The following is a 13834-nucleotide window of genomic DNA, read 5'->3' as shown; positions in this document are numbered from 1 at the left end:
GCAACTGCCATTGGATATTCTTGAGAAAAGTTTGGTGGGTACTAATTGAGATTTAAATTTTTGAGGGAGGGATCACCAGGGAATCCCAGGGTTATAGATTAGACTGAGAAGTTGAAAAAAATATCCCCAAAGAAGCCATTGGGAAAGATTTCTATTCTTCTGCCAAGAAAACAACATTTGGTATAAGGTTTCCTGCCCAAGCAGGGGGTTGGACTAGAAGACCTCCAAGGTCCCTTCAAAAGCTGTTATTATATTGTATTCTGTTCTGTTCTATTCTATGGATATATCTACAGAATGCCAAATGAAGTTGGAAATTTCACTTATAGAACAAGGATTTCAAACTTATAACCAACGTGTGAGGATTCTTACAAAAAACCCTCACACAATATAGCAAACCTGTACACAATATTCACCCTTCTAGGCTTTGCAAGGTGATGTTGCCACATTATATTTTTAATTGTCTTTTATATTCAATATGTTAATAAAACTCCTTTTTTACAACCCTGTAGTTCCTATTAGAGATAGAGTTGGGGCAACTGGGTGGATTTGAGTGTCTATTGACTGCATGCCTTCCTGATGCCTATATGGAGATCACAGCAGATATTTTTTCTTTGCATCCTAGGGGAGAAACGTCTGCTATTAAAGAGGATTAAACTCTCAATCTTCTGAGTGAGGGGCAAGTGTCTTGATGACTAGGCCAACACACCACTCATACTCATGCTGTTAATATTCAATTTAAACAAAAGTCTCACAGTCTACAAGGTAGCATCCAAACATTCTTGCACTAGCTGGAGTGGGACACTGTTTCAATACATTTGCTCCATGGGTGGGATTCAAAATTTTTAACAACTGGTTCTGTGGGCATGGCTTAGTTGGTGGGCATGACTTGGTGGTCATGTGACTGGGTGGACATGGCTTGGTGGTCATGTTATTGGCTGGGCGTGGCCAACTCAATATCGCTCACATCGAGGCACACATCTCCTCGCCTGGCCTCTCATGACTGTGGGATGCTGCAACAGTCATAAGTGTGAAAAATGGTCATAAGTCACTTTTTTCAGTGCCATTGTAACTTTGAATGGTCACTCCACACAAGCAAAGTACCAGCAAAGGAGGGGAAAAAAACTCCAGAGAAATTCCTGAGACAGGAAGTCTAGTCGTGCCAAGAATGTAATAAGGGTTAACAGAGAGGCAGTTTCTGTAAGCAACACCAGAATGCTTCCTTCCTGCCTTCCTTACAGGATTAGGCCAGTAATTTCTTCTAACAACCGGTTCTCCGAACTGCTTAGCATGTTAACAACCGGTTCTAGTGAATAAGTGTGAACTGGTAGAATCCCACCCCTGATTTGCTCCTCTTCTAGTTGTTACCAATCTCTAGATCTTCAATCTCTTAAAGAATGTTGCTTTTGAGAACGCCAGTTGAGCTCCAAAGCCAGGCTCCAGAAATCCCATTAGAATTTGCTGATCCCCTTAGCTTGTGACATTTAAAAGGTAGTCATCTGCCTGCCTCCAGTAGCTGTCAATCTTCACATGTCACCTCCCATTTCCTTGCCTGAATGCTTTTTTTTTTTTTTTTCATATAAATTTTATTGAATTTACAATTAAAAAAATAACATAACAACATTACATAAGAAACAGGGAGAGAAAAGAAGAAAGGAAGAAGAGAAAGAGAGAGGAAAAAAAACAAAACGCCGGTCTTGGACCAAAAAGGAGAAGAAGAAGTATAAAAGAGGAAAAAAACAAAAACAAAAAACAAAGAGACGGAAGAAAAAAAGAAAATACGTTAAAACCAGACAAATATTCTTTTGACAGTCTACAAGATCCAATTCTCCTACCTTACTTTAAATATACACATCTTATCGCTATTTATGGATATTTATGCTTATTTATGCTCATTGAACAGTTTATCTCTGATATAACCAATTATACCATGCATTCCAATTATTATCAAATGCTGAAGACTCTTTATTTTTAAGAGCTATGGTTAAATTGTCCATTTCTGCGCAGTCACATATTTTCTGAATGACCAATTGATCTGTAGGTAAACGGATGATTTCCAGCACTGGGCAAATGCTAATCTGGCCGCAGTTAGAATATGAATTATTATGTATTTCGTCTTTTTAGGAAAATGTTTATCAGAGATCCCTAGTAGGAAGAACTCTGGTTTGTATTCAATTTGATCTTTGGTTATCTCCTCCAGCCATTTTCTAATTTTTTGCCAGTATTTCTGGGCTTCTTTACAGGTCCACCACATATGAAAGTAGGTTCCTCTATGTTTTTACATTTCCAACATTTTGGACTAGAGTTTGGGTTCATTTTCGCTAACCTCAAAGGGGTAAGTGCCATCTATATAACATTTTATACATATTTTCTTTGTACGCCGCAGATTTAGTAATCTTAATAATTCTATTCCAGATCTTTTCCCATTCTGTTAATGTAATGCTTCTTCCAATATTCCTACTCCACATTATCATGTTCCCTTTCACTATCTCTTGCTCTAATTCTACCTCCAATAAATATTTATAAAATTTAGAAATATTCTTTTTATTTGATCCTAATAAGATTTTATCTAGGTGTTGTAATTTGCTATAAATTCCAAACTCTTTGATATCTTGTTTGTATCTACTATGGATTTGTATATATAACCACTGATCGATTTTAAATCCCTGTTCCTGTAAGTCCTGTCGAGTTCTTAGTTTCCCTAAAGGATCTAATAAATCTTTATATTTAGTCATTTTTGTTATATCCAAATTGTTGGGATGAACCATTGCCTCCATTGTTGAAAGCCAAATCGGAATTTTTAAATAATGTTTTTTACATATTTTTTTCCAATTAGTTAATAGTGAATCTCTAATAAGATGTCTATGAAAGTACGCCTGTTTAGTTTTCCCCACATCCCATAGAAATGCGTGCCATCCTCTCTGAAGGTCGTGCCCTTCCAAGGCTAGAGTTCTTTTATTCCGTAAATTGACCCAGTCTTTTAACCATAGTAAGGTTCTAGTGAATAAGTGTGAACTGGTAGAATCCCACCCCTGATTTGCTCCTCTTCTAGTTGTTACCAATCTCTAGATCTTCAATCTCTTAAAGAATGTTGCTTTTGAGAACGCCAGTTGAGCTCCAAAGCCAGGCTCCAGAAATCCCATTAGAATTTGCTGATCCCCTTAGCTTGTGACATTTAAAAGGTAGTCATCTGCCTGCCTCCAGTAGCTGTCAATCTTCACATGTCACCTCCCATTTCCTTGCCTGAATGCTTTTTACTACCTCCTACATTCTGTTTTAGGATTTTCTTTTGTAAGCTAAGGGTCTAGGTGGGGTGAACTTGTCTTTGGGTGTCAGGACATCCTTGAAAACTCCAAGGTGTAACTCAATTAACCGGACAGCTGTAATACTAAATGGATGCTTGTAAATCTAGCTCTCAGGGCTTTTATAGCTTTCTAGGGCTATAAATTTTGACAAAAAACATGAGCCTATGAGGGGTCTTTGGTGTTCCCTGAACTTGATTATTTTCTTGTAGATACTTAATTATCCAAATGTGCACTTGACTAGGACTGATGATGTTACCTAGTGATAATGAAATGTCTGCAAGAAAAAGACCAAGAAAATGTATGCAAGAAAACAACTAATCTCAGAGAGCACTAGAGACCCCTAGCCTGGTATTTAGTTCTATAAATATATCACGGCTTTTGAATATCTCTTCGAAAGACTTCATTGCAACTATACCAGGTACTAGTCTACGATGTATTTTTCATTGCTCATTTCTTTACTGTTGATAGCCTCAAAAGGCAAAAGTTGTACATCACTATAGTATCTTCACTGGCAATTTTAAGGTTGGTTGCTATACCTGTTTTCATGGGTTTGGTTTTTATATTTAATTTAGACTATTTTTTACTATGCTCCCTGATTTTCACTACTAGAGATTCCAGATAATTTGCATTTTTAGCTATTAAAATAGTATCATTCTCATAGTCCAGTTACTAAGGTTTTTCCTCCAGTTTTATAATCATGTTCATCTTCATCTAAACCAGCTTCCTTCAATACATATTCAGCATATATATTGCTGACATGGAGCCAATCTATTTCACCATGTTGCATTTATGCTGTGGCTTCTGATCTGTCTATAAGTTTTGCGTAAGGACAATTGGATATGGTCCATGGTTTTCTCTGAGCTTGGTGGTTTTTTTGCAGATTCATTACCAAACTAAGTTACATCATTGGTGCTAGAAGGGAGTGGGATTTGCTCTTATTTTTATATATTAGTGGCTTGGTTTTTCAGTATGGATGGGGGAGTTCTGGGTGATTCCTTGATTAGGCTGTTGTCTTGTGTTAGTCTTGCTAACCACTCAAAACAGACAATCAAAAATTTCAAAAGGAAATAAAGACCAAAACACTTCCTCACTAGCAATCAACATCCATATGAGCAGCCTTGACTGACCAGTTCAGGCAAGGTCTGCAAACTGATGTCCAGACTGAGCTGATTAGGGAAGGAATTTCACGAAATCTGGAACAATTGTACTAACTTTGTGTATAGACTCCCATGTGGAGAAACTGCAGGATAATCAAATGAGCCTAGGTCTTGTTTCTCCTCCCTCATGCCAACCAGAGTTGATTCAGGAGAGGGAGAGCCCATGCACCTGGGGACAGCAAGAAGTGCAGCAATTGCTGAGGGAAATAAAGTGTGGGTTGTTGACCAAAAGTTTGGCTTTTATCAGACCGTTGAAGAAACTTGATCAAAGTTTGTGGGTTCATTTAAAATCCTACAGTATGTAAATACTGTGGCCTTTTGTTTGTTGTTGCCACCATCTATGAAGGTCCACCCAGTTTTCTATCATTCATTGCTAGTTAAAGAGATGCCACCAAGCCTTTCATAATCACAACTGCCATTTACACACACATGTCCAAACACACTGATTGTTCAAGACAAGAAAGAATTCAAGGTCAATGAAATATTGAGCTCAAGGAGACAGGGTGAAGGCATACACTGGAAATGCTATCCAGAAGCAGAACTTTCGCGGGAAAATGCTAAGTATGTGCAATATATTGTGCATGCTATTGAATTAGTGTAGCAGTTTTACCAACCAGTCCCAGACAAGCCAATGCCCTCTAAAAGTCCAGTCACCAATTTCATCCCACAGCCTAAGGGGGATTCAGTAAATGAAGGAGTTAATCAGGCAGAGGAGGCGCCTCTAGAGGGAAGCGTTGAAGCAGATGTGGCTCTATTTTCATCTTCTAGACTTCTGGAGTCCAACTAAATGTTCCTCCTTAGATGTCCAACTTTGGCATTCTCATTTCAAGCCATAAGCTACAGATCTTGCTTGCATGTTGATTTAAGTTTGAATTTAAGTTGATTTAAGTTTGAATTTAAACCAACATTTATATATAACATTTGTCAACCTTCTCTTTTGCACCAGTGGTTGGAACATAAAGTTGAATAATCATCATATTAAAGAGTTGTCTGCAGAGTCTAATTGCATTCTGCCAAGTGCTGTATAGTACTCTAGTTGTTATACCCTTCCTGACTATGAAAGTAATACCATTCCTTTGTTTTTGGATCCTGGGTAATAGGCAATATAATCTTCTGGTTGAAAGTATCCAATTCCAATCTATTTCAATTTACCAACTCCTAAGATGTTAATTTTAGTCACTTCATTCCATCTTTCATTATATTGAACTTCCTTATGTTCATGCTTCTTACATTTTACAGTCCCACTATAATTCTACAATTGTAGAATTTTCTTTTCCTGGATCACAACAACAGGAACTAGATGTCCCAAAGACTTTAACCTAGCTGCTTCATAAACATTAATACTTTGAAAGTTCCTGTGTCCTTCCTAAGTAGCATTTTGAGCATTAAAGCACCATATTTTCAATGGTCTACTCATATGATTTTTTTGATAAAATACAGAAATGGTTTACAATTGTCTTCTCCCATGCAAAATAAAATTATATCTTTGCCATCTATAATACAATTATTCATATCTAACATATTTGTGCATAGTTGATACTCATTGTTGATACTTGCTTGCTTTGGCTTTAGAACATATACCCTGCCACCATAAGGCAGCAGAGCAGGACTGGAGCAGGAGCTTACCATTCTAAATCATTAAAAAAAACTGAACAAAATTAACACTAACCTAACTTAGCATGTTGTGCAAATAAAGCTGTTAATGTCAAGCATAGAAAATCAGGAGTCCAGGCAGTTCAAATGAATTTATAGGTTTATTGCAAACCTAAGCTCTCTACAAGAATCTGACCTGCTAATGGTCACAGCAAATTGGTGGTAGATAAAAGTCTATGGAATTCAAGGTGTGCTGGACTTAGAGCTTGTGGGCACAAGAGATTAGAGATTTATAACATGCTTGATCCTTCCCTCAGGATGATACTGGTCATCTCCTATAGCAGTGGTGGCTAACCTTTTTGGAATCTTCTGCCAAAAATTGTGCACGCACTTGCATGCTCGCTTGTGAATGCTAGCACCCAGAAGGCAATCCGTGATTCCCCCATGCCCCCTATGGATGCTTATGCAATCCTCACCCCACCCTCACCCCTTATCTGCACTGTGTGCCTCACAGCTGATTTTTGACCAGTTTGAGGCCTTTTCGGCCTCCCAGAGGCTTGAGGAAAGCTTCTTTAGGCTTTGCAGGCCAAAATCTAAGCCTGTTTCATCGCTTCCAGTATTTCTGGAAAAACAGGGAGTGATGAAACAGGCCTAGTTTTTGGCCTGCAAAGCCTGCAGAAGCCTTCCTCAAGCCTCTGGGAGGCCGAAAAAGGCCTCAAACTGGCCAAAAATCATCTGTGAGTCATGTGCATGCACATTGAGGTAAGTTTGGCTGCAGTTCACATGCCAGCACAAATGGCTTTGTGTGCCACCTGTGGCACGGGTGCCATAGATTCGCTATCATGGTCCTATAGTATACCTAGTCTTTTGTCTAATCTGATTGTGTTGTGTGAACTCAGAAATATGATCAGAAATAAATTGTTTCAACACACTCAAGTCTTTAGAATTGTCTACATAAATGCTAATTACAATAAAATAATAGCAAAACATAAATTAGAGACAAGTCCAGTTCACAGCTGCACTCTTAACCCCTGCATTGCATTATGAAGACATTTAAAACATATTCTTTTAATTTGGTCATGATACGATTATATTGTTTGAACATATCTGCATTGGTAAACAGCAGGGTATGTCTCATTCTAACTTTAGGGTCATTAGAAAGGTTGCAAGATTCCTAAAATCAGTAAAATATGAATATGCAACTAATATTTTTACTGTGATTATATTTCACACAAATATACAGCAGCTTGTTTATGATAAACAAATATCACTATATGTACAGCTATATAGTTGCCATCTAGATTGAGTGCATATTAATCCTCGTTTGGAGTGATTTCATATGAGCATTTTACAACATTTTAAAATAGCTTTTCCAATGTTACGTCCTACATACAGTATGTGTTGTTTGAGGGTACAATATCCAGGTTTATGTGCTAGGCAAAAAAACTTTGTTTGGATATTTGGGAGTTGTGACTCAAAACATTTGAAAAAAATCAGATTGGGCAAAACTGTTTTAAAACCAGGAAGAATGCAGTGAGATTCATTCTATGGACTACATGAATAATAGCACTAAGAAGTTTTTTTTAAAAAAAAAAAAACAATTAGCTGGCAGCAAAGATTTGGGGAGGGAGAATAGGATGGACCTACTTAGTAGTTCTGCGCTGAGATTGAGATTTAATCCTTTCTTCTCATAACCTTTTTCTAATCACCTTCTTTTATTCTAGTCTAAGATATCATATCCTAGAGGAATGGAAGATGGTGGTAGCGAAAGTACTTAGTAAAATATTTACAATAACCTTTCTTTCAAAAGCAACAAAAATACTGTACATCACACCATGCAAAACTATTTTGTGGGAAGTAGACTTCAATCTGACCAATATTTGTGTGCTGCTGGGAAAGCAAAAAAATATAAAGTATTACATGCTTTTTAAAAGAGTTTGTTATTTCTAGGCGAACCTGATATGCACCCTTTTTTTTTTAATGGGGTTATGAAAACAGGATCTATTCTGATATGATTCTAACTGAAGCATTATATCTATTTGAATTGTATATCTTAATACACATTTATTATTACAAGTATGTATTTTAAGTATCATTTTATAGTATTTTAGGCAGGTCCTGGCAGCCACTCTTCAAACTGACTCATGAGCATCCTCATCTTTTAGCTGCTGAGGACTATCTTATATTGGCCAGCAAGTCCCTTCATTTACTAAAGCGGCTTCAAATCAGTGTTTCTATGTCACCTTACTGCTTTTGTTTTGTAGAGAACAAAAATCACAAATGGCCACTAGAGAGAGAAAAGAAAGCTTCTTTTGTCATGGGAAAGTTTCATTTCTATCAGAAACCAGGGCATGATTCCTACAAAATACTTGCCATGTCTTATAGTCCTTCCCAGCTTCTTCTTTTGGGGGTGGGATTGTTAACTGCCATCCTGATAAATGTATATGGATTATAAGTGAGAGAAAAATGTATACTTTTTTTCTGCAATGTAGATGATGGGACGTTGTGGCACAATTAGTCTGCCAGTAGACGTTTTACATTTATGTTGCTTATCATTGTAGATGAGGATCTCAACATGTTTGCTCAGGATGACAGGGAAAATGCCGGAAACATCAAAAATAAAGGTAAGGTTCTACACACTATATTCTTTAGATATAAATAGGTCCTATACAATGCCACTTCCCCCAAAGCAATTGGTTGTCTGGCTTTACCATGATATTGCTGCTAAAATAAGTGTAGAAAGTCCGTCAGCCAGGAATTTTTAAATGGTATATCTATTGAACTATAAAGTGCACAATCAATTGACCTTATTGATGCTAGTGTCAATACATGGTTCAACCATGAATAATAATCCGTACTGATAGATGCTAGGTGTGTCTAAATCTAAGCCTTAGTAGAGTCATCGTCTAGAATACAATATAAATAAGTAAACTCTGATATATAATAAAACATAGGAGTGTCTCTTTCTGAAAGATTTTCAAAACATTATAATGCATTACTGTATGAATCATAATTTCTTTCTCACAGATTCTATGCAAAGAACAATGCATTGTTGCTTCTCTAGCTATGAAATTTTATCAACTAACAGAAAGCACCTAACTGGACTAATTTGATTCTGAAAAGCCAAACAGACAAGAGTGATTAGTGGCCCTATGCGGTCCTTTGAATTCAAAGATTTTAAGGAATTTCAGAAAAGGTTTGCATTCATACTCTTGTGATCTCCAAAATATTTGAATCAAAACAGCCCTACCAATTAATAATTGGATAAGAAACCCCCAGGAAACTTCAGGGTTATAGGTTATTTAGGTTACCTGTAGATTAGAAAATTGTAAAAATCCTGGGAGGAGACAATGGCAAAACATTTCTATATTGTTACCAGCATAATTATATAGCTCTCTATCCATGAAGCTATCAGAAGTCAACATAAAATTCAAGCAGCAAAAGAACTGCCATCGAATTAGCAAACAAGAAAGAGATCATGAAATGAAGTGAGAGACAAGAAAGTAGACAGGAGCCCACTGGAAAAACCAGAGAGAAAAGAAATTAGAGAAAGGAGAATTGCATGCCAAAAGGGAGGAGGATCAGTGAAGGTCTGTTTACTGGGAACTTGACCTTCTCAATTACTGCTTCTAGACATCTTCAAAGGGAAGCTTGCCCTTCCAGAGTGCACAGGGAGGGAACCTTCCTTCCCAGGCTTGTTCCTTGAGACTTTAGGCTGAAAGCGGAAAGCCTGTTTCCTGGACTATCCCTGTCCACCTGCTGTCTGTCCTCAGTCCCTCTTCCCTACCAGATCACCTGATTCTTTCTCTGCCAGAACCTACACATCCAGTTCAGGAAAAAAACACTTAGGTGGAGCTGTTTTGAGTTTCCTGCAGTTCTGGGTGCTGCATTTGCTCATAGTTCAGGAAACCGCCTCATATGATAAATTGTGGTTAACAGAATAACAGAGTTGGAAGGGAACTTGGATGTCTTCTAGTCCAGCCTCCCTGCCCAAGCAGGAGGTCCTATACCATTCTGGACAAATGGTTGTTCAACCTCTTTTTAAAAATCTCCAGTGATGCAGCACTCACAATTTCTAAAGGCAAGCCATTCCACTGGTTAATTGTTCTTGCTGTCAGGAAATGTCTTCTTAATTCTAGGTTGGTCTTCTCCTTGATCAGTTTACATCCATTGCTTCTTGTTTTGCCTTCTGGTGCATTGGTAAATAAGTGGACACCCTGTTCCTTGTGGCAACTCCTCAAACATTAGAATACTGCTTTCATATCACCCCAGTTTTTCATTTCACCAGACCCAATTCCTGCAACCATTTTCCATATGTTTTAGCCTTCCACACCCTAATCATATTCATTGCTTTTCTCCACACTCTTTTCAGAATCCCAGCATCTTTTTTTTGTGTGTGGCAACCAAAACTGGATGCAATATTCCAAGTGCGGCCATACCAAGGCATTGTAAAGCAGTACTAACATTTCACATGATTTTGATTATATCCTTCTGTAATGCAGCCTAGGATTGCATTGGCTTGTTTTGGTACCTGCAGCATACTGCTGGGTCATATTTAAATGATTGTCCACTAGGACTCCAAGATCCCTCTCATAGTTACTGCTGTTGAGCCATGTTCCACCTATTCGACACCTGTACATTTGGTTTCTCTTGTCTAGGTGTAAAATCTTACTTTTCTGACCACTGAATTTCATTTTGTTAGATAAGGCAAGTGTTCACGTCTGTCTAAAACTTTTTGGATCTTGAGCCTATCTTCTGGGGTGTTAACTATTCCTGCCAGCTTGGTGTTGTTTACAAATCTGATGAATTTCCCCTTCTATTCCTCATCTAAATCATTTAGGAAAATATTGAAGAGTTCTGGGCCTAAGACAGAACCATGAGGTATCCCACTGGTTACTTTCCTCAGTGTATTCCATTAAGGACCATATTGAGTGCCGTTTGTCAGCCATTTTTCTATCCTACATTTTTCTAACTTACTAAGAAATTAGAATCTACATTGTCAAGTGCTTTACTGAAATCCAAGTATACTATGTCCAGAACATTTCACTAATCCACTAACTTAGCCACTTTATCAAAGAACGAAATAATAATTGTTTGACATAATCTGTTTTTGACAAATTCATGTTAGCTTCCGGTTATAACTTTGTTTCTAGGTGTTCGCAAATCTATTGCTTGATTATCTTTTCCAGGATCTTCCTAGGTATTGTTGTCAGGCTGATTGGTCTGTAATTTCCTGGATTCCCGCCCCACTCCATCATCAAGTTCATCAAGGCCAATAAAATAGGTGTCCCAACCATAATCTCTCAGTGGGAGAGAATGTTAGCCCTATACCAAGCTATTGAGAGCAACATTTCTATCTGTCAATTTAAAAGGCCACATGGATTTATATATTAAATATATTATATATATATTAATATATATAATATATTTAATATATAAATATATATATTAATATATATATATATTAAATATATTATCTGTTTATATATTATGCTGATACCTCACAACACCCTAAGTTCTTAGGAAGAACTGTATGCATAAGACTAACATGAGAACTGGTGGCTGTGGGAGGAGAAGGACCAGAGGAGAAGGAGGAGATCATTGCACAGACTGACAACAAACAAGGCATGGCAAAGTAGCAACAATGGTTTATTGCATTATCATGATATCAAAAATGGTATCAAGAAATACCATTTTCCTGCAAGCAAGAACTGGTGAGACTATAAAATAGATAAAATGATAGGAAATGAATTGCTATAGTGCTCTGGGAAATAAACAGATTAAGATGTTATGAGACTTTAAAATCCAAACCAGCAGGCACCTTGTTCATAACATGCCTAATAGTCTTGAAAAGAAATCTATTAATTGATATTACTATAGTGGGTGAGGCTAAGATTAAGCAATCTGAAAAAAACGGGATCTCTAGATCAAAGCTAAAAATAATTGCCCAACCTCTAACTGTCTATATCCTTAGATGTTATCATAATAATTCTTACGTTCATTGTGAAATATCCACATTTACTTATCTCAGATCCTTGGAAAGGACTCGATAGATAGACAAAAATGCTAAATCCAGTCTGAAAATCTGGCTGACTGTAACAGAGCATAATATATTAAATATATATGCCATCTGACTCCTGGCAATTCTGGGCAGTTCACAATTTGCTAAAAACATTTTTTAAACAGTAACAACATAAGGCATAAAACAAAGAAACAAAGAAAACAAATCCAGATGGGAACAAGGCAAAGGAAGAAAAGAGGCATCGGTCGTTCCAATATTCTATAAAGCATTATTTTTTCTTAAAATAAACACTGCAGTGTTGGGTTAGCTTTTTCCTTCTTCCTAACATTGCTTTAAAAATGACTATAATGGTTTCTAATATGCTTTTATTGTTTTTACTATATACTCATAAATCACAGTAAGTGAAGGGAAGGGCACTATATAAGTAAATTATTATAATCATTTTGTTTTTCTTATTTCTCTCAGACATTCTGATAACTGTGTATAAGATGCCTGAATTAGGAACTGGTATATACACACCTCTATGCCACAATATATGCTCCCAACCATTCTAAATCATTCATCTCAATTTATATAAGGATAAAATTAATGCTCTCTGTTCTTTTATTCATAATTATATTGGGAATGATTGGCATGAGAATATTATCCTTGGGAATGACTCAATTAAGAATGAACCTTCAGAGTGGAGTCAAAATATCTTGGACAGTTTAGCAGTTGTGGCAAGTGTATGATATAGAATAGCAGTGAACTCATTTTGGAGATACGCTATTGTCTTATTCAGGCTGCATATTTAATTCTGTGTTGTATAATCATCTAAGAACCAAAATTCAACAATGTCTGGATTAATTGTTACTAGTAATAAACTTACTTCTTTCTATAGGTCAAGTAATATCGCACCTTTACTTGGTTTTCAGTACAGGTAGTCTTCATTTGGTGACCATCATTGGAATTGGCCATTAAGCAAAATGGTTGCTAAATGAAATTATGACTATGCTTATGATCTTACTTCAGCTTTCCTTTGCCCTGCAGATCTACAAAGATCATAAATGAGAGGATTGGTTGTAAAGTTACTTTTTCATCATGGTTATTGAATGAGGCGGTCATTAAATGAGACTACCTGAATGAACTCTTTTATCTCACACAAAAGAAGCAGACTTATTTTCTTTCCAACTGTTACCAAGATCTGAGTTCTGTCTGTAGAGTACCATCTCCACAAATCTTTTTTGCATATAATGATAATGTATGCAGTTTTATTCATCTAAACATTTTCTTATCATGATGTTCCTTTCTTCCAATTCAAAATGGGTAATGTCTGCCTTCCCCTTTCTGTTTCCTGTCTTTCTGTTGTGGCTCCACTGGACAGTTACAGTGGAGCTTAAAAATTTGTGAACCCTTTGAATTTTGAATATGATCAAAAACATGATCTGTTCTTCACACAAATCCTAAAACTGAACAGAACCCAATTAAGCAGATGAATAAAAAATATTGTACTTGTCCATTTATTTATTGAGATGATCCAATGCTACCTATTTGGGTGTGGTAAAAGTATATAAACCTCTAGGGTCATCAGTTCATTTGAAGAGAAATTAAACTTAAATGTTTCAATCAAGGGAGCTCCTGTCTTATTTAAAGAACAATTTTGGATGCACTATCAAGTCTGATCTTCACAACATAAACATGTAGAAGTGACTCAAACTAAATAAATTTCTGAGGACAAAAAAAAGCCCCAGTTACTTATAGTCATATGACTCTTTCCTCTT

The 13834-nt window shown here is 36.7% G+C and overlaps 1 protein-coding gene across 1 annotated transcript in view; it reads left to right on the top strand.

The window, feature by feature from the left end:
• SKAP1 (src kinase associated phosphoprotein 1) overlaps positions 1–13834 on the top strand; it is a 502719-nt gene that overhangs the window by 440470 nt on the left and 48415 nt on the right. The window contains exon 9 of the mRNA XM_087915468.1: positions 8614–8676. Coding sequence (XP_087771594.1) covers positions 8614–8676 — 63 coding nt within the window. The remainder of the gene's footprint in view (positions 1–8613; positions 8677–13834) is intronic.

Source organism: Pseudonaja textilis, chromosome Z (genome assembly GCF_049901715.1).
Source record: "Pseudonaja textilis isolate UNSWEBS1 chromosome Z, rPseTex1.2, whole genome shotgun sequence".
NCBI lineage: Eukaryota > Metazoa > Chordata > Lepidosauria > Squamata > Elapidae > Pseudonaja > Pseudonaja textilis.
This window is presented reverse-complemented; position numbering and strand designations above follow the sequence as displayed.